Below are 21,966 nucleotides of genomic sequence, written 5' to 3'. Positions count from 1 at the left end.
TCTGATTGACGAAAAAGCTTCTTAATACCAGGTGTAAACAGAGCCTAAAATGCATGAAAATATTAAGATATAATTAACATGATCATGAAACATCATGATTTTATGTAAAGCTGCATTGAATGCATATTCTGAAAAGCGCTATATAAATACAATTGGAAAAAAATGGAAGAAAACAAAGTTTCATATATGCTCTATACAGTCTATATACTACACTTTGAGCAAACCTATAAAACTTGGTCCTGAGTCCTGTGTACTTTACCAACAACCTACTAGCCTTCCATTATGTGTATTTACCTTCAACATTGTTTGATAGAACCAAACATGCAGTCTATAGATTTTAGGTTGAAAATAACCTGGAGTGTACCTTTAATTTGATTAAATCATCGGTTTTAATGTTTCCTGTAGAGGGCGACACCGCACATTTAATTTCATAATGATGCTGTGCATTGAGAGCTGTGGAATCCTCTACACAGAACTCGGTCAAGTTGGTCATGAAAGCTTTTCATAACACTCTCTTTTATACATAATTGAGCAAGCACTTTAAATTACTTAGCTTTTTATCGAAATTTCTTACAAATATTTTACACACAATCATTTCTGAATCAAACTTAATACATCTATCTATCTATCTATCTATCTATCTATCTATCTATCTATCTATCTATCTATCTATCTATCTATCTATCTATCCATCTATCCATCTATCCATCTATCTATCTATCCTTTAAGCAACTTTTATGATTCCACACATTCGAAATTGACAGTATAGTTTAGTTTAAATAACAGTGCACACATGAAGACCACAGGCCGCCAAGGGGTGGCTTGCACTTTATTCCATGTGTCTTATTCACCTCATAATGTTTGTTTCAGATTTCTCCCTCCCAAGCATCTGAGCCACTGCCTGTATCTCAACACACCCTTGCACACCAGAGGTTAACGTGCAGCAACTGGTGTTCCAGTGTTCAAATTATTTATTGTTTTGTTAGTGGATTTAACTTATATAAATGGTAAACATTGCACTATCTTGGTATATTGTGAAGCTTATGCACTTTTTGTGGTTATTTGGAATTGCTTTTACAGTCAATGGTTGTAGTAGAATGAGCTTTTAATGAGATATTCTGTGCCAAACACATGAACTGTGGTATTGTAATGCCTGACAATCATTCTTGAATGCTTAGCTAAATTAGTCCAGAAAGATTGTGAATGGTGTGACCTAAAATAGCAACTACATTAATTTCCCATGTACAGTAGAATCTGAATTAAGTCTCAGTTTGAAGATTGTTTTAATTCATTATGAAGTTTGGAGAAATTTGCATGGAAGGCAAAGTAAAGACAGACGGTTAATTTTGTTTGCCTCTCTATAAGGTTTGATACCATCTTTCTGTCAGCGATATGATGTCTTTATCTTTCATCACAACATTTAGCAGGACAACAACTTGAAATGATCAGCTGATAAGGATAATTACAGTTAAAACACATTGAATCTGATGTTTTATCAGTGTTTTTATCCAAAACATGTTTACTTTTGCAAAATGAAAGCAAAGCCCTGTTGATAAGCAAGTCAATATCTAATCAGATCTGTCTGTGTGTTTAGATTTCTTTTTATTTTCTTAACAGACATATTGTATATTATGCCTTTAAACATTTGTGAGAACAATGTTGAAAAGTGTGGACTTTAGTTTACCGAAGAGTGTGTATTGTGTGTTCCCTCTGCTTGGCTTGGGAAAAGCCTGCTTAATAGTGCACTGTATTGTTGCTTGGAGCAAGCATAACGTCATTGCACCTGAATGGTGGTCATCAATAGGCAGTTGCCATGGAAACCAAGCTCCGTCACCGCAGCCATTACAAGTGAAAGTGCATGCTGTAATGATTCAGCAGAAACAAAGCTTCAGCCATTACATGTACATTTGTTACTGAATAAAGTATTATATCTCTAACATTTCCTGATTTGCTCTCTTCTTTTCTGGACTATGCTTGTTATTTCTCGTTGTTTGGTCACATGGATACTCTCAGTTGAATGTCTTTGAAAATGTCACCTTCTATGATTAATATTTCTTTTGATAGCCTATATTTTGTCTACAACACACACACACAAACACTATACTTAATTTTTGAGGAAACAATAGTGTTAAAACTGAATTAGTTATGATATTCAAACAGTGGTGACTGGAGAGTATAAGGGCTTAACAAGGATGAGTTATGACAAGATATATCCAGAAAAAAAGAGTGAAAATTACTACAATAACACATACTTACATATTTATCTCATATAGAGCACACAATGGCTTTATTTTGAATTAAACTTTATTTCTCTGATGGTTGTCAGGGTGCAACTTTCTGGGGCCTAGAATTACAATGTAAATCTTTTCAAGACCATTGTCCAAGATATCATTTCATCATCTAATTTGAAGATAACTAATTGTTTCTATGTATATGTAAGGTAACATAAAGATGCCTTAAAAAGATAAACTTGTATGTAGTCTTAATCATAGGTCATGTTTAGCTCCCATGATTGTGACCTTAAAGTAAACCAACCACTTCAATGATCATTTTGATTAATGCTGACATTCTAAGACCCAAAAGCAGAAAGTTACACAGAGGCCAACAGGTTATCAAAAAAAAAAAATTCAAATGTCAGAATAGTTTCTGAAACAGTTTGTTGTGTTATTATCAATGATAGCAATCATTGAAATTCAATTAAATAAGCAAATGTGTATGTATATGCACTGTTGGATTTTATAGTTCACTTCAGGCTTATCTGATGCCCACAACTCCCAAAGCAACAACAGGTAAGCCTGAAGTGAACTATAAAATAACGTAGCCTAATGGTGGACCATGTGCTAGAAATCAGAAGGTTGGACCCCAATTGTGACCTTAAGCAACATATCTTAGGTCAATCCAGTGTGTCCCTGTAAAAGTTTATTGTAATTTGTGTAATTGAACTATTAAACTAGGTGTTTGCATTTTATTTTCACACATTATCATGTGCTATGCATAGGTTTTGTATATGAGGTACCTTGGGTGCATCTGAGAAGAATCTTTCACACTGTGTCTAATTTGGTGTATTGCAAGTATGTTTGAATCACAGTTATTTCTCCCCATCGGATAACAGATGAGGCCTTTTGGATGAGTGATGAAACATCATCAAAAAGTCCAGTTGTCTATGAGGTATTTATATCTGAAACTACAGTGACCATAACTCATCATTTGTTCTTCTTTCTTTTTCTTTCCCATTGTTATAGGTCATCTTCTGGAAAGATAAGTCCAGAAAGCGTCCACTCCATAGGACCTCCTTCAGAGTCTTCAGAGGATGGATTACGAGCTAAGAAGTTTCCTCAAAGTCCTGCCAAGGAGAAGGAGCTGTCCTTATACAAGAAGACCAAGAGAGCAATAATTAGCAAGAAATACAGCGTCTCTAAGCATGAGGCGGAGGCTACCACACCAATTGAATTGATCAGTCGTGGGCCAGATGGGCGCTTTGTCATGGATCCCACAGATATGGAAACTCCGGTTAAGGCACGGCGCATTGAGGGCTTCCCCTTTGTGGAGGAATCTGACCTGTACCCTGAATTTAGACAGTCAGATGAAGAGAATGACGATCCGGGGCCCATGCCACCTATGATGGCTACCCTCAGACCCCATCAGATCTCCCCCATTTCTTCTAGCCAGGAGTCTTACTTGCAGCCCCCAGCCTACAGTCCCCGCTTCCAGAGGCCCATGGAAGGCATGACTATCATGGAGACCAGTCGACTCCAGGCTACAGGGCAGATCCGTGGTGCTCCTCACTTCCGAGCCTTTTCCCATGGTCAGTTCTACAGCTATTTGGGAAGTCCAGGGGAACCTGAGCCTCCGCCCCCCTTCTACATGCCGGACACCAGCCCTCTCAGCTCAGTAATGTCTTCTCCTCCTTACCACCTGGAGGGACCTTTTGGCCATCCCACCATCCCGGAGGAAATCGGTGAGGGAGAGATTCAGCATTATGCAGTTTCTGGCTACACCCTTCCCTTGGCACATCCCTCCACCTCGCGCTCTCCAGACATCTGGCAACGACCCGATTTCACCTTTGCCACAATTGAGGGTCCTCACTTTATTTTTCCACCCCCACACCCTTTGCATCTTCATCCGGAACCTCCCCTTCCTCCCCCTCTTGTTCTTCCACCTAGTGCTCTCCAACCCTCCACCCTTCAAGTATCTCCTTACGCTGGTATCCTGCAGCTGGAGGCTCCAAAGTGCCGCCCCGGCAAGTCTCCCAGCAAGGTCAAGCCTCAGGGCCTTCCAGCCAAGCGTTTACCTATGCAAGAGGCACAGAGTCTAGGGCAGCTAAGACACACAAGCCACGGTATGGGTGTACCGGTATTGCCTTACCCTGACCCAGTGTCTCACATGGTTGGCCCAAGCTCGTTCGGAAGCCTGGACACCAGATGGTACGAGCTTACACCCAGGCTTAGCCCCAGGCAGCCCCGTAGGATGGAACCCAGCATGGTTGTTCTCCAACCATCCCGCCTCTCACCTCTAACTCAGAGCCCTATTAGCTCTCACGAAGGCTCACCGGAGATTGTAGTGCGACCAAGGCCCCGTCCCAGTGTCATCCAACCCCCAATCCCTCCTGAGATGTCTGAGATCACCCTTCAACCTCCGTCTTCAGCTAGCTTCTCTAGGAGGTCCTCACCCTCCTCCTCTCCTGCTCAAGGCCAAGGTAGCCGAAGGGCAAGTCCCAGCTACCGATCCCACATGGCATTTGCCACCTCAGCGGCAAGCTATCCGTCACAGTCCCCTTCACCTCCTGTAGAAAGCAGCAACATTTTTGGGCAGATGCCAACCCATAGGAGGACTGAGGAGGAGATCCTTCCATCAGAACCCTCTCCACCCCAGTTATCAGCTTCAGGGTAGGTGCACTAGGCCTGTAGTGTGTGGATCGATAAATCATGTACCATCTGGCCTAAGTGTAACATCTAGGACCTTTCAGGGGTCTCAGTGCAGAAGTAACCACACTTTTAATTTTAGTCTAAAGCTACTGTTTGCTCACATGGGCAAACTTATGTTTCCTGCTTGCCTTAAGCTTGTATTTTTAGGAATGTTAGAACTCATGCTTTCATAGTTACACTGCCCCAGATGCCTTGCATTATTCAAAACCATTCAAAACCATTTTCTACATAGACAAGTTGTGCTATAGTTTTCTATGTAATGCTGCTTTTCATGTCAGACATCCAATTTCATTCATAAGGTCTGTGAAGCACTTTAAAGCACTTGTCTTAAAACCAAAGTGAGCGACTAACCAAAGTGGTTGTGGGGTAACAGATTCCAAGTCAAGACTTGATGAATTATTTGCTTCACAGACATGGTGACAGACCTTTTAGGGCTACGTGGCTGGAGAGGTTCTATTTAAAATGCAATAACGAAGCCCCTAAAAAGCCTGGAATCAGAGGGACACAACTACAGGATCTCAGCCTTTCCATTCACTGTCATGCTTTACCCTGCCTTTCACCCAACAGGAGGAACCCCACATGTGCAATAAAATTGACCAATCCCAGTCCAAATGAAGCCCACTGTTTTGACTAACTCCAGGCTTTTTAGGATGACTGTCAGAATGTATGATGTGGAGGCTGAGGTTGGTGTGTCCAGCACAACAGGGCTCTTCTCCTGTTCCAAAGTAACCTGACCGCATGGATTGCCTTTTCCACACTCCCCCTCTCTCCCACCTCCTGTCACCCAGGTAACCCCAGCTGTAACTGCCAAGGGGAGGCTTGTTGGGCGAATCGTGTTGCAGGGACTGTCTGCTCTCATCTGTTGCAATGTTGTCATCATCTTAAATAGGGCATTTGGTCATTCTTGATGGCTCCTTGAGTCTTACCTGCTTTGTTTTTGATTGATCTCAGCTATCTGGGCAGCGTTGTTGTGACCAGGTCCTCTACACCGCAATAGGTAAGGGTTGGATCCATGTCTGAAAGGGGGGGGCAGCAGGTGGGGCTTTTATTCGCCTCGTCCTTTAAAGGGGAATACAAGTCTTTGGGTCTTGCTTTTGTTTTGTTTATTACCTAGTTTATTGTTTTGTTTTGTTTTTGATATTTATTTTCAAATAGCCACACATTTTAGTTCTGCAGTCTTGAAGCCTATATGCATTCTTGTCTTAGTATGCATATGTACGTTTCCCAGTTGTTGATTAGGAAACCCAGCACATACCATTTGGTCAACATAACCTCATGCTTGAGACGCAATCAGAATAAAATATCAAAAGCAGAGCTTGAATTTCGAATTTTCTGTGAGAAGCTGCCATTTAAAAAGTTTGCATGGTTTGAGATTCATGGTAACCTTCAAGGTATGATTTCTGTTTATAAAATAAATGTGCCTTTAAAAAAAGGGTTTATAGTAAATGACAGTACAAACACTACTTGCAGTGGCTGGGAATTTTAGCTCGACCTGGATAAAAGTGACCAGTTGTTAGGGACCGTCTCAAGCAAGAGTTGCATGTTATACTTCATTTCAGGTAGGTGCATTTTATTGCTTGAAACAAATTCAATTGATTTAAAACCCATTAGCCTTGTACAGTCACCTTGTATGATTAAATTATAATCATGATTTATCTAGTGTACACGCAGTGTATGCATATGCATACAACTGCACTTGTTTTGTGTAAGTTTGGACTGCAGAACACATTTCACAATCATGTGAAGCAAGTTTTCTTCCAAAACAGTTTCTGCACTTCCTTTACAATGGGGAAAGTACTATTGGCACCAGAAAATGCTCCTTTTTAAGTTGTGGCTTTCACCCAATGAAGTGCTTTTCCAGAGTATTCCCCTTTAAAGTTCTGTTCCATGTGCAAAATGCCATGCATGCCATTGCTAAATATTGCTCTTCAGTTGAAAAACCAACAAATATCTGATTAAATTCTTGTTACATTTGTTGTCCAAGTGCTTTGTTTTATTTTTCATTATGTGACTGTTCCCAAGTAGCCATTTTCCCCTCCCGCCATCTCTCCCCCTGTCAGCATGGTGAAGCCCATTGTAGACAGTATTCATGTCTATGAGCACATTTCTGACAATGCTTTGTCGCTGAGCTGTGATTTTCCCCCACTACTAATGGCCTTTAATTTCTCTCGGCAGCCTCAGCAGAAGGACGGTCCCTCTATAATGCTATTTCTGTTATTTTATTGTGCCTCGTGAGAGCTGTGTGTACGAGTGTGTCTGTGTGGGGCAGAGTATGCGGGCTGCCAGTTTAAGTGCCTCCTTACTATATTTGGATGGGAAGACTGTACAAACCTAACTGTCTGAGAATGGATTTATAAAGCTTTTTGTATCTAAATGTTTTTGTTTTGTTTTGTTTTTTTAAAGTTCCTTACCACTATACAGTATTATTCTAATATGTATTTAAGTATGCTAATCCATTGGAATTACCCCAATCTATGTCATGATTTCTCAAAATTTCTCTTTAAACAGATACATACATTATGTTGCCATATTGAGGTACTGTATACATTTTAAAACAAATTTAATTTCCTAATAATATATGATAAAATATTTATGTTTTGCCTTCCTGTTGCATAAGCTTGACTAAGTTTTTGTTTAAATGTTGATTTGATCTCAAATTGATGAAAAGTTGCCTTTCAAAAGAGTTACAAATGTAATTTTGGGCAGGAAATACATGGAAAACTCTTAAGTATACCCCTCTTTCCACTCAAATAAATGTTTTGCATCATACTTATCATGCTAAACTGGACCAAGCCTGGTCTTGATCATTTGAGTGCAAGAGATTCACGGGTAATCTGAGTGAGGCCATGTGGTCACTACTATGACCAGTTGAATATACATGGAGAGCCACCGCACTACCCGTCCCTTGTGTGATGGCTTTGCCTTTCTTTGCTCTCTGTTCAGAAAACGTCGAGGTGCACCAAGTGGCTCTGCAGGGTCTGAGAGGATAGAAGCACTGAGATATCAACGAGTGAAAAAAGTCAAGAAAGTCGGCATTAACAATAACAACTCCAAGACCAGACGAAAGGCGGGTGAGGAACAAGTCAAAAGCTACTGTAATTCATATACTATAAGCCAGTGGTACAAAATCTAATGTGCCTTTTCTCATAAACATAATATATGTTTCAAAACCTAGTTAGTTAACTCAAATGGAACATCGTAAGTGACTGATTTGGGTCGCTTGGGTCCTTTTGTCGCCTATGATGCTTTAAAATGATGTCAACTTGTGTCAGTCTGCTTCAGGACCCAGATTTGACATTGTTATCAAGTAGTGTTAGCAAACAATCATATTCCCCGCAGCCAGCAAATACATGTTTATCGTAATTGCAAGTGAATGAAATATGAGCTTTATTTTCTTCAACTTTGCGTAATGTTGTTCATGAATAATGGTATGTGATGCAACCTGTCCATGTAGGCATCTGCTTGTTTTTGCTTCTACCAAGTGACAGATTAATTTGATATTACTTGATATGTATTTTGATATTATCAGTCTGTACACTACTGTTCAAAAGTTTGGGGTAAGATTTTTTAAAGAAATTATTAATACTTACTATTCAATAAGGATCAATTAAATTGATTAAAGATAACAGTAAAGGCATTTATAATGTTACAAAATAATTATATATTTTTTCTTTTGAACTTTCCATTTATCAAAGAATCCTGAAAAAAGTATTACATTATTACAAAAATATTACCAACACAACTGTTTTCAACATTGATAATAATACAAAATCTTGGGCATCAAATAAGCATTTTAGAATGACTGATTATATGTGACCCTGGACCACAAAACCAGTCTTATGTGTATTTTTTTTAAATTGAGATTTATACATCATCTGAAAGCTGAATACATAATCTTTCCGTTGATGTATGGTTTGTTAGGATAGGACAATATTTGGCCGAGATACAACTATTTGAAAATCTGGAATCTGAGGGTATAGAAAAATCGAAATATTGAGAAAATCGCCTTTAAAGTTGTCCATTTCTATTGCCGATTGTGCTGCATCCATTCACAAAAATAAATGTTTTATATATTTAAGGTGGGAAATTTACAAAATATCTTCATGGAACATGATCTTTACTTGATATCCTAATGATTTTTGGCATAAAAGAAAAATCTATAATTTTGACCCATACAATGTTTTGTTGGCCACAAATATACCTGTGCAACATAAGACTGGTTTTGTGATCCAGGGTCACATATGACATTGAAGACTGGAGTAGTGGCTGTTCAAAATTTCAGCTTCAGCATCACAGAAATAATCACATTTTAAAATACAGTATATTAAAATAAAAAACAGTTATTTTAAATTGTAATAATATTTCACAATATTAATGTTTATATTGAATTGTATTATTTAATAAATGCAGCCTTGGTGAGCATAAGAGACCTTTGTTCATTATCTTAAAGCTTCCACTATGAAAAAATACTCCATTACTATGTATAAAACAACTGGCCTTCAAGACGAACACTTAAACTGAAATCCTCTGGTCATTTTCACTACAGTCTATAACCGTGAAGCAAGCTGGCACCAGTTGAATTTGTATAAAACAGGAGTGAGCAAGTAGGTAGCGTAGAAAGTAGCGTAGGTTTCAGTTACCAGATGAACTGTCTGATTTACAACGGTGCCATGAGCTAAAATTTTAGGGCATATAATATGACCTCTAGATGTCGCTATGACCAGTCAGAGAGACCTGTAATATTTTGTAATCCAATCTCCTCACTTTCAGCACATCTGTCCTCATGTGCTCATCTGTCTTGCTCTCAATACAGGTGTGACCCCCTCTCAGACCCAGCAGCCCCACACCTCTCAGGTCCTCCAGCCAGAAGAAGCTCTCTACCTCCGCAAGAAGAAGAAAAAGTTGACTCGCCAGGACCCGTACGCCCGCTTCTCCGCTCTGCTGTACCGGCGCCCGCCCCGTGAAGACCAGAAAGCCATTTTGGCTAGTATGGACACAGCAGACCCAGACCACGCCACTCTCCTCTGAAGTCCCAGAGATTACAGGCCACACTCTCCCCAAACTCTGAGCTCCTTCCACCTTCGCTCAGCCAGCCAACGTCTTCACGTCCACACCGACTCCAATGGTTTACTCCTCTTCTCTGTTCCGTTACACTTAATGTATCACAAGAAAATGCTTGTGTTCCAAGGTTTTGCTCCAGTTCATTTACCTCAAATTCAGAAAGATCGATCATATGCTTCATCCTGTCTTTGGGATTTAGTGACTCTTATCAGATGATGAGACAGATAAGAGGACAGCTGTCAAGCTTCTATTTTATTCTGCCAATAGTCTCAACCATATCTTGCAGTAGACCACAGGGTTCTCACAGGTATAGCTCAAAATCACCACAAGCTCAGTGCTGCTATACTGACAAACACAGTAGTAATTGGCAGTCAGAATATTCTTGTATTTTCAAATGTCATTTCACAGTGAAAATTTAGAAATGTAAGTGAAATGTATACTACTGTTCAAAAGTTTGGGGTTTTTGAAAAAAAAAAGAAAAAAAAAATTCTTATATGTTCACCAAGGCTGCATTTATTTGATCACAAATATAGTAAACACAGCACTATTGTGAAATATTATTTCATTTTAAAATAAATGTTTTTTTTTTGTATATTTTATATAGGTAATTTATTTCTGTGATGGCAAAGCTGAATTTTCAGCATCAATACGCCAGTCACACGTTCCTTCAGAAATCATTCTAATATGCTGATTTGCTGTTCAAGAAACATTTCTTAATATTATCAATGTTAAAAACAGTTGTGCTGTTTAATATCTTTGTGGAAACCGTGAAACAGTTTTTCAGGATTCTTTGATAAATAGTAAGTTCAAAAGAACAGCATTTATTTTGTAACTTTATAAATATCTTTACGGTCACCTTTGATCAATGTAATGCATTCTTAATTAAAGCATTAATTTCTTTAAAAAAAAAAGAAGAAAAAAAAAGTCTTACTGACCCTAAACCTTTGAACTGTAGCATATGTATTTTTCAAGTATATTAGCAAAGTAATGTTTCAAATTTTTAAGGCATCATGGCGATGGAATTAGACATACAGGATTATGTGTGCGTTTAGGATGTTGTTAGTGTCTCTACTCACATACTAACACTAATAATCCATATTTGAGGAGAAAATGGAAATACTCTTTTACAAAGCACAACATATGTTAAAGCCACAGTACAGGCAGAGACATAGGCTTGGATTGCAACGTCAATCACTAAGGGAACATTTTATTCCAATGCAATTTTTGATAAACATGTGTACTTACAGAAGCTGCTACATCCTTCTACTTTTTTTTGAACACGTACTTGAAGCACTGAAGCAAAACCTTGGTGACTACTGTGAGTGACATTTTTAGTTTACACCAACCTCACTTCTCTTGGTTACCAAGCTATATTTGGAAAGTACTATAGTAATGCCAAAAATACTACAGCTTCCTTAATCAATAAGACTATAAAGTGTACTGTACTGTGAGGAGGATAGGATTTTGTGCCATAATATACTATAGTATTTTTGTCATCAATATGCGATGCCCCCTTACATTAAAAAAGGCATTGGTCAGCCTTAATAGGGCTCCTAAATGCTTATTCCTTCTGTGTTTGTTAGGGTTTTTTTCTGTTTAAATGACAAAAAAAGAGAGAGAAAAGAAATCTACTGCCTTTGTAGGCCATTATCGAGCCTTTTTTTTTGTTGGTAAAACCAGAAATGGCAACCCAGCGCCTGTCTCTCTCCTCTTTGAAGATCCTTTGGGATGAGAGGGCTATTCCCAGCGGCCAAAGGTTTTTATTGTGTTTCTATCATCCAACGGTGCTTCTTTTCTACAGAAAGACATGTATTTTCACTGTCTGAACAGACATACCTGGGCATATGTCAAATTTAGTGTGCTAGCCATTGTCAAAGGGGGATGTAATGGCCGTCAGACGAGAGGTGGCATGTTCTGTGTCTTATCATTTGTACAGAGGTGCAGTCAGCTTGTACATTTGAAAAATGTCTAAAAATGCATCAAATGGCTGAACATTGTACTGTTTCTTCAGCCTGGGAAAGATTTTAAATCGAAAAGCAAGTGAAGGCTAACCCTTGACCTCCAGATCGCAGGTTTAAGGGGTTATGGGGACGTGGTTCATAGCTAAGCCCCTCCCAATGGCCAATCACCACATTATAGGCATTTTAACAGCCTACATAAGGTGCTATCAAAAGTCTTCTGACTGAACTCTGTTAATATTATATCATTAATGTGATCTTCCATCAGACAATGGCTGCTGCTTTAAAGTGTGGTCACATTAACGAAGTTTCGACACAGTTTCATGAGCATAATTATCAATAGTGTAGTAACAGTAGTCACTTTTAAGCTAACTCACATTGATGTTACTCTGCAAAAAGCAGTCATTTCAATGGGAATCTGCTCGATAGGGAATTACGTTTAAGGGTAAAAGATTTCCCCACAACACTCGGATTTGGCGTGTTGCCCAAAAGAAAGCTGCTGGGTTTGAAAGTTACTTCTGTGTGAGATGTGCTTCATTCATCACTACACTAGAGACAATGGAACTTTTTTGTGTGTGTGAAATTTCGCTAATGTCACGCACCTTATCTCCTGAACACCTAAGTATTTGATGTTTTAGGATTTTAACACCATCCTGCATCTGTCTGATAAGCCTTCAAGTGCGGTCACATTTACTGTTGTTTGTAGAATTTTCGCATTCGAAATAGGAATCCATGCAATTTGTCATTTCCAAGTGGCGGCGAATGATTTCCTCATGCAAATTTTGCAATGGGTTCAAGTTGGTCACCGGACAATGGCCCTTTTTCCTTGTGAAATTTCGCCCGAATTTTGCTAATGTGAGCGTACTTTTCTGCTGTTTCAAAACGTGAGGGTCATCAATGATATTGACATTCTTACTTGACTACCATCGGAGCGTTAAAACTTCAGCGAACGTCAGTCTACAGTTTTGAGAGCTGTGGAGCGTACATATTGATTGGTAAAGGGAAGCAATGTTGTAGCCGCAGCTGCCATATTGTGAAGATTTAATTTCATTTGTCGGGATTTAACGTTAGCTTACACATGACAGACCAGTGCATCAAGTGCTCATTTGCACCTTTTCGCCATCAAAAAAGGTCGACCTTTGTGGAAGATGTAGATTTGGATCAGGGGATTGATTGTCGAAGAGAACACCATTTTAAGCTTTTAGCGATTCGGAGCTCGACGCGTTTTACGTCGTGCCGTGAGACCTGCTCAGATTGCCGAACCTCGACTGAGCCGTCTCATTTGTGCGTTGTGTGAATGGCTTTATATTTTGAGCAAAGACTTGATTGTTCATACTTGTAATTGTTGTTTTATTTGTAAATCAAGTAACTAGATGAGACCTACTTGCTAAAGTTAGGTATTCTATTCTAAAGTTAGATGTGTGTCACAAGACACTGTTATAGGTAGATAGAGGTGACTGATCATCTCGTTCAGTTGGGAGATGTGCTTATCTAAGTATTTTTGATCCATTTCACTGGGCAATTGTCAAATATGGTGCTTTCTAAAATATATACAACTATTTAATTACATAAATATTGTGTTCCTTTTTTTTATTTAAAGCCTTCATACAAAAGAATTATATCGAAATGAATATCCAAAAAGCTAGGAATGTACTGTAATATGACAAAAAAAAACTGTATATAATATAATAGCATATATTGCACAATGTATTATAAAATTTTAGTAATTTTGAATAAATTGGCCAATATATGCACGCAACAGAATATATTGATATAAAACACATTGTCATACTTTGGATTCCGTTTCTAATGTTACTTTTTCATGAGGATTGGAATGCATGAGAGCATTTTTGAGCCAAAATAGCTATTTAAGTGGTGTAAATGTTTCGGTCCACTTGCATTCACTCTCACAATGGATTTGCAACTTATTTTGTCGGTTTCTAATTATGAAAGTTGTCTATGTTTAAGGATACCGGTCTAGCTCAAATTCTGTTTTGCAGGAGACTTCTGCTACTGTAGCATCAATCGTTGAACAGATTGGCTAACTCTAGTGTGGCCAGATAAATGAGCTGTTTGGGGATTTTGAGAGGTAATTAATGCTAACTTGATTTGACTCATGGGCGATATACAATGAGATTCATTGTAACAGACTCTTGAGCTTGATGAAATGAACCTTTATCTTTTTAGTAGCATTATAGCCATGGTAGAGATTCATTCAAGCATTAGTTGAATTATTTATTACACTGTACTGACTTTATATGCCATTCATATCTACACAAGGATAAAAACATTCTATTACTTTTGACAACACATCTCAAGCTTAGCATTTTTCCATTCCAGATCATTTTCTGAGGTGCATAATTTTTTAATAAAAACATCTTAGTAAATCTCTGTTCCTTTGTTTTGATTGCGAATAAATCATGTCATTTTTTAGCAGCATTTTTCAATTTGCATCTTCTATTTATTTTTATGACACATTCTTTCTAATGTTTACATCACATTTATGTTCTGAGCAGACACTTGCTTACCAAAGCAACTTACAAGAACGTGCACATTTTGCGGGAATGGCATATTACTTCATCTTGAATGATGCGTTACACAGTGGCAAACCGGTTTTAGCTGGTCTGTTGATTGTTTGGTTGCAGATGTTTGGATGCTGATTTATGCCACCATTGGTTTGTACTTTCGCTGTTTGCTTCCAGACGGAGTAAGACAGCTAAAATGTTTGGGATGGAAATTATGTTTAGAGATGTGTAGAGAAGTTTTTTAAGTCTAACCCTGTTTTATTAGATATACATGTTTACATAATTAGTATTTCTTACCTTTTTAGCATGATTTTGGGATTTTGCTGAATGTTACTAAGCCAGTGATTTATAATGAGTGCAACAAGATATCTTATTTATTAACTAATTGTACAATGATATATCATTATTTGATTATTATAATTATATAATTATTATATTTATTATTTCAGTAATTTGATAGCTCACTAGAAAGAATGCAGAAAAAACTTAAGATACACTTAAAGATACATAATTCTCTCATCATTTCCTCACCTTCATGTCGTTTCAAAACAGTATAGCACACAATGAAAGTCAAAACAATATTGGGCCCCATCAACTTTCATTGTAAAAGCACTGAGACATTTTTTTGAAATATCTTCTTTTGCGTTCCACAGAACAAAAAAATCATACAGGTTTGGAACAACACGAGGCTATGTAAATGATGACAGAATTTTCATTTTTTGAGTAAACTGTCCCTGTAACCTCGCCACTTAACAGAGGTTATGGCATTACCATAAAAAAAATATATAATAAAAAAAAAAAAAAAAAAACATTTTTCTTCATCGGCCTAAATGAAATAGTAACGTGATAGTTTGTTGAATAGAGCAAAGAAATTAAAAATTCACATGCACATCAAAAACAATGTGACACAAACACAATGCATTGCGCACCCCTTTAACAAAAAATTGAAATAGTCTGAGCAGGTGAAATTCAGAAGGCTTTAACCCCTAAAATGACCCTAACTGTGTGTTTATTCATTTCCTTTTGTTTTTAATCATGACAGTTGCAGATATCATGTACCATGTACAAATGTAGAACACTTTTCCTATTGTTGACGCCACTAATGAGTTAACAGACTAACCTATAAGTTAACCTCTCAAAAGATGACCTCTTATTGTATATCAGGGATACAAAAAGCATATGAATTACCATGCTGCTCATCGTTTTGGTACACAGTCTCAGATTGAGAGGGAGAAAGCATGGAGTCAGCACAATGTAGAGGATGAGAGAGTGTGGCGGTCATGTCCTCACATGGCACTTAGTGCACCATGAGCCTGCAGGAAACACATAGGGTTTATCAGGACACCAGCTCCACAGCAGACACACACACATACCAGAACTACCACAAGGTGTAAATAAAAAATGCACATCATGCAATATATATTTTTTCGTAAATGAGAATATGTTGTACACTGTGGCTGTTGATGGATGAATGATCAATTTATGGTCTGTCTCAGTAGTTTATGGAAACATGTAGCAGGCCTTCACTTTCAGATATCTATAAAACTATTACAGATGGAATACACTGTATTATAAAACACAATGATTAAAAGTCTCACTTGCTACTAGAATCGTAAACCAAAGTGGATGGTGTTATCTACTGTTAAGCTTTTTTTGTTGTTTCATCGTCATCTAAAGCTCTGGTTCAACATTTTGGTACAACAAAATGTTCAGTGACAGATAAAACCTATATTAAACTGCTCATATTTTCACCGTCAAACATTTGAACTTATGTTCAGGGGAAGCACGTGCTGAATATTATTTCATAAATGATTCATGCTCAGAAAACCTCATTAATGTAAAATGAACTGTGTGGAAGATATTCTCACGATCATTTGCGGCATAGAGAAATCTATCACACAAATGAGCATGACCAGTTTCTGATGAGTCTGATGAGTCTAATCGTGCAGTTCAATATACCTGCAGAGATAGATTTTTGCTGTTTAAGCAGTCAGCTCAAGATCTTGTGTCTGCTGACTGAATGGCATTTGTTGTTATGTTGTTGTTGTTGGGGAGGGGGGGTTGGGTAGGGTGTGTGGCACCTGCAATATGTATAGCAGCACAGTCCAAGATATATGTATTCTGTATTCTTATAGTCAACAGACTGTACCAGTAGAAATATTTTGACAGTGTACTGTATGTATAAATAACAGATATTTATAGTTACGTAATAACGACGAATTGGGGAATCTTTAATTTTGTACTGCGAGAAAAACCCAGAAGATTTGTTCCAGTTTAGCTGTCTTGTTTATGGAGAAACACAGTATATGTTCTTTCTGCTGTTAGATGCTCCTGGTAGCAAGGTGTGGTCATTAGCGAAATAGCAGATGATGCAAACTGCTTTTTGTAGTAGGTATGTATTCTAACAATCACCGTAACCTTTTCTAGAGACCTCAGTGTGGTGTGTAAGCAGCCATACCATTGAACATATCATGACTTGGTGCTATTGCTGATTGATTTTGTGGTCCAGACCAGAGATAACTCTGCGCCTCACATTTATCATCACTGAACGATCTTTCCTGTAGATTAACAAAGAAAATGAGCGAAAACCACACATTAATACCTGAGGAGTGTACTTTGTTACATCAATGCGCTACCAAAAACTAGAGACACTTAGAAAATACCGCAAACACACTCTTGACAGTCGAGAAAACACTTTTGAAATATAAGAGGTTAGCTACAGTGCAAAACAGTTTTGATGCATTCCATTTAGCCGTTTTTTTTTATCTCTTAAAAATAAAATACATTTTAAATAGAATTCTAGTGCTATAGGCTAATTCTATTTTTTTTTTTTTTTTTGTCAAACAACATTTTTTTTTTACTGTAGAACAACAATGTTAGCCCTTTTGTTAGCCTCAACATGTATGCTGTACTAATGTAATATGTTTGCACCGTCACTGTTCTCTTTTAATTTTTAATACTTTACTCTTTCAATTTCATTTGTAGAATCATTTGCAAATTTGCACATCACAATATGACCTCATTCGGACTCAATCAAGTGGCATTAATGTGCCACTATTTTCCATTGATGTAGGTTTCTATCCATATGCTGTACTGTCAGCATTTGCCTGCACAGAAACTTAAGGAATTAAACATGACATTGTAATCTGAGAGCATATGTGATGTATGATTTATGTCATTAAAGGAACAGCTGACCCCAAAAATACAATTCCGCCATCATTTACTCACCTACATGTTGTTCTACGTGACATTTGAGCATTGACAATTGAGGGTGAGTAAAGGATACAATCTTCATTTTTGGCTGAACTATGTTTTCAGATGTGTCTTTTTAAATTCTGAATTACAGGATGAATGTTGTTACCTAAAATGTTAAACATCACATTAAGGAATGTGGGAATCTGCTTTGTTCTGTATCATTTATTCCCATTTGTATGGTTGTCACTGCTGTTCAATAGCTTTGCTGTATTGTTTTGATGTGCTTTCATATGTTTCAGATAAATGAAATTTCAAGTGGCACCCATAGGGTTAACTCTGCTTACCTCTCTTGTATCTTGTACAGTGCTCTTATTAATTGCACCGTAATGGTTGCCCTTATGTTATGAGTTTCAGATTCCAAACAATATTTTGACTGCAACTGTTTATAGTTCTCCAGTAGCTCTAAATTAACTAACATCTACAGACCTCAGACACAAGAAGCAATGATATGATGCTAGGATGTTGCTTTACTCATCAAGATTTTTTTTATTATATATATATATAGTTCAGATAATAGATACAAGTGGAGCTGCCAAGTATATAAATAAATAAACAAAACAATTACAATAATAACTATTTAAAAAAAAGACTAACAGTGGTAGATACTGACCTCACAATCATCACTTCGGTTCACTTCACCCAGTGCTGGTACAGCTCATTGACATTTTCAGATGCTAGACCCATGTATTTTTTTGCCTGCTTCAAAAATGTTTTGTATTTTGAGATAATAAAAGAGACAAGAAAATGACAGTATACTCGTGTGAGCTTTGCTTATGTATGGGAGACTGGTGCTATTGTAACATTTTACATTTTCTTCATACTACCTACTGTACCTGTTATCTTTTGGTGTAAAAAACATGTGCCAAAACTAATAGTAATATTAAAATATTTTACATCAGGACAGACAAGATTGTTCTATTGAATTTGTTTTCAAAAAGGAAATTGATTAGAGGGGATTGCAAAAAAAAAAAAAAAATCCTCTTCATTTTATCAGTATTATGACAGTCAGTAACCTAAAACAGGTTCTCAATCAGACCATAACTCAGTCATTTATAAAGTATAGGCCCATTAAACTTAATAAAAACAGAAATACTGTAAAATGATGCATCTTTTCGAGAAACCTTGCTGTTATGTCCTGACAGAAGGACAATGTTTATTTTTAAAATATTTATCTTGTATAAAGTTTAACAACTGTGTTCCTTCTTTTGGTCAACACAATATATTTTTAAAAATCAGGCAAAATAAAAGTCCTGAAACTATTTTCCCCTTAAACTAATAATGGTTCAACAACGTCTCACAGCCTGTGGCAATATACACAAAAAGAAAATAACCCGCTTTGGTCATTTTAGCAACATGTGATAATTAGAACAGCAACATTTAATAAATGTCTGATGTGCAAATAACGCTATTTCGTAAGATTTTCTGACTGCCGTGACAGTTCAATAGATGGAGCTGAAGATCGGTTCTAATGCTGCTGGAGTCTCATACATTCATCCATTCATTCATTGAAGTAAATGCATGATTTGTCATTTATTTATAATAAATATTTGACACTTTTTGTGTATATAATATTTCTTTCAGGTTTGTTGTCTGTTGGTCCCAGAAGCTACTCAATAATCAGTGATTTGTGTGTTAGATTTGCCCATTTTGATACATTTAGGACCTACTCAATTGGCCTATAATATTTTACTGCAAGTGTATGTCTGTAGGCTATTAGAATCACGATTTATACTTGCAAATATTGCACTATAGGAGGACCAATGCAGGCTATGTGAAGTCTTGCATAATTAATGTGCACAGTAACAGTCAGAGACTGACTGCTCTTGTCAATATTTTAAGAGAATGAGCACCGCACGACAATTTCATGATTCTAAAAAGTCATACATCGAGCCCTAACAAGAAATACTCATAAAAAGGGAAATAATGAACGATTCAGTGCGTGTGCCCTGATAAAAATCCGCTGGACTTCTGCGCCAATCGCACTTATGTGGTCACGGTGACGCGCATGGAACACCACTGCGCGGTCACGCTTTTGAATGTTGAACCGAAGTCTCTCTGTGGCAAGTGGCGGTACGCGTGGCTCAGCCGACAGGACAGTACACCTCTCTTCATATATTCGCTAAAATTAAAATGGACGTCAGATATGTGACAGGTCTAGTCACATATTCAGTCATATTTTTTTAAAGTTCAGTCAGGAACGCCGCTCGAACAGCTGGTTGGTTGCAGCTAGCTGCAAAGCTAGCTCGACAAACCCCTTCCCCACAAGAAGATTTTGAAGGAAACTATATAATTTAATCTCTCTGAAGTTATATTTTCTGCAGCACAATCCAGTTTCGTGTGGACTTTGCGGTCTTTTTCATTTAAATCTCTTAATTTCACGATGCGACTCTCTGGCACCGGGTTTCTCAGCTGGCTTTCTGCGGTCTTCGTGGAGGATCCCTGGATAGAGCGGTGCTGAGCCACACTGACACCCCAATATTCATTTTCTCGAGCATTTACACAATTATAAAACCGGTAAGTACTTAAACATAGCGGGTTACCGTTATATTTATTCATAACTTGGTAGTGAAACGCCTGCGCGAGCGGTGAAAGTGGAGCGGCTTGAATGTGTGTGTGTGTGTGTGTGCGCGCGCACGCGTGTATGCTTTTGCGTGCTTTCCTATAATAAACTACTTAGCTTTACATTTTATAGCTTATGTCTACATGATTGTATTTTATGCATTTTACACTATTAATTGTCAATAAAACTGGTGTTTCTGGGAAGTTTGAATCGATTAGAATGTTATATTGATTTACACAGTACATTCCCTGGGAGGTGTACTGTTTATCCTGTAGCCTACTTATAATATAGGTGCCTAAACTTCGTTAGCTGTCGCTAGTTATTATCGTTAAATAGTCCCTTAAGATGAGATCTACGAAGAAACGGAGTTGAAAAGAATCAACAGAGTCAAACGAATTGCCATTTATAAAGACAGCATATAGCCTACGTTTCGTGTTTCACAATGAGATTTGACCATAGACGTTGGTTTATTTTTATTGTTTGCTCTAAGGGTGCAGAATGACAACATAAAATTGAGGTTTTATGTCTACTCTTTGGTCTAGACCAGAGGGTTTGGTTTCAATCATTTAGATGCCAAGGACCCCCAAATATCCTCCTTGTTACCCCATCCTAAAGTGTAAAAGCCATCTTTTAGATTCTTGAAATAAAGATACAATTTATACTTTTTGAAAAATGATTGTTACAAATATGTCTCAAATATTATTTGGAAAATATTTAGTTGCGTTTTTTTCTACTATCACCATGCTGTCATAGTAGGCCTAATGAATTTTTTTTTATTTTTTTTTCTCACTTGTTCTCTAAACATTTCCACAGACCCCCTACACTTCCTTGTGGCCCTTTAGTTTGAAAATCCCTGGTCTAGAAATGAGAATTCATGTAGCACCTTTACATTCAGGTCTGGTTTTCCCTTTTGCTCTGAAGGGTTTGCAGTCATGAATCAATATTTTAAACTGAATTCAGTTGTCTGGTTGTTGTACACCTGTGAGACAGAGAAAAATGTTCTGCTCTTGGCCACATTGCTTTAGAAAAATAACGATGCGCATCCTAAATTATATTAAAGTCTCTGAATGATTTTGAGACTTGACATTAAGCCTGAGAATCAGCTGGATGCGTCTGTGTGCATATTAAAGCAGCGCTCTGCTGAAAATATTGATTTTGGTGATAGAATTACAGCTATATGTATAGCTTAGGCTTTAGCCTGTATTGTGATAGGCCCACAGCTTTCATTCATCGTCGTCTTACTGAGGCGAACCACATCCAATCTTGTCTGACACTCTTATTGCCAGCATGGAAAGAGCAACCTTGAGCAGCCTGGTTATAAACCTTTACCTTCGTGTTCTGTCTGGTGCCGTGCTTCACATTCTTGCCCTCGTTGAATCGCACGTGTATTGTCATCAAGATGTGAATCACTGCTGAAGCGATGAGCTGCTATTGATTGGCACAGTGGTAGAATGCCTCTCATATTTCCTCTCATCTTTCTAATTTCCTGCATCGGTTAGCATATTCCATGCTACTCTAACAGTGATTATTTGGTGCATAACTCTTTGAAATGATTGTATTTGCATTACAACTCTGATAACAAACAATAACATAAAATGCTTAAAGCCATAATGATTATATAATTAAATGTAAGGAGCAAGATAAGCATCAAAACTGATAACAGCCTATGCACTTGTAAAACA

General features: G+C 37.6%; 2 protein-coding genes across 4 annotated transcripts in view; both read left to right on the top strand.

Moving 5' to 3' along the window:
- Positions 1–9,953, top strand: part of igsf9bb (immunoglobulin superfamily, member 9Bb) — a gene marked incomplete at both ends in the record, with an annotated part of 126,505 nt that extends 116,552 nt beyond the window's left edge. The window contains 3 exons of the mRNA XM_081390460.1: positions 3,243–4,886; positions 7,869–7,996; positions 9,739–9,953. Of these exons, the coding sequence (XP_081246586.1) occupies positions 3,243–4,886; positions 7,869–7,996; positions 9,739–9,953 (1,987 nt within the window). The remainder of the gene's footprint in view (positions 1–3,242; positions 4,887–7,868; positions 7,997–9,738) is intronic.
- Positions 9,954–19,703: 9,750 nt separating this feature from the next.
- The window catches only part of arhgap32b (Rho GTPase activating protein 32b), a 119,239-nt gene continuing 116,976 nt past the window's right edge, over positions 19,704–21,966 (top strand). For 2 of the 3 annotated variants that reach the window (XM_081390185.1, XM_081390184.1), the window contains exon 1: positions 19,783–20,238. The gene's annotated coding sequence lies outside the window, so the exon portion shown is untranslated. Of the gene's footprint in view, positions 20,239–21,966 lie in introns of all 3 variants that reach the window. The other variant, XM_081390183.1, reaches the window with a different exon arrangement.

The sequence above is a fragment of the Scardinius erythrophthalmus genome (genome assembly GCF_964197995.2).
Source record: "Scardinius erythrophthalmus genome assembly, chromosome: 17".
NCBI classification, from domain to species: Eukaryota; Metazoa; Chordata; class Actinopteri; order Cypriniformes; family Leuciscidae; genus Scardinius; species Scardinius erythrophthalmus.
This window is presented reverse-complemented; position numbering and strand designations above follow the sequence as displayed.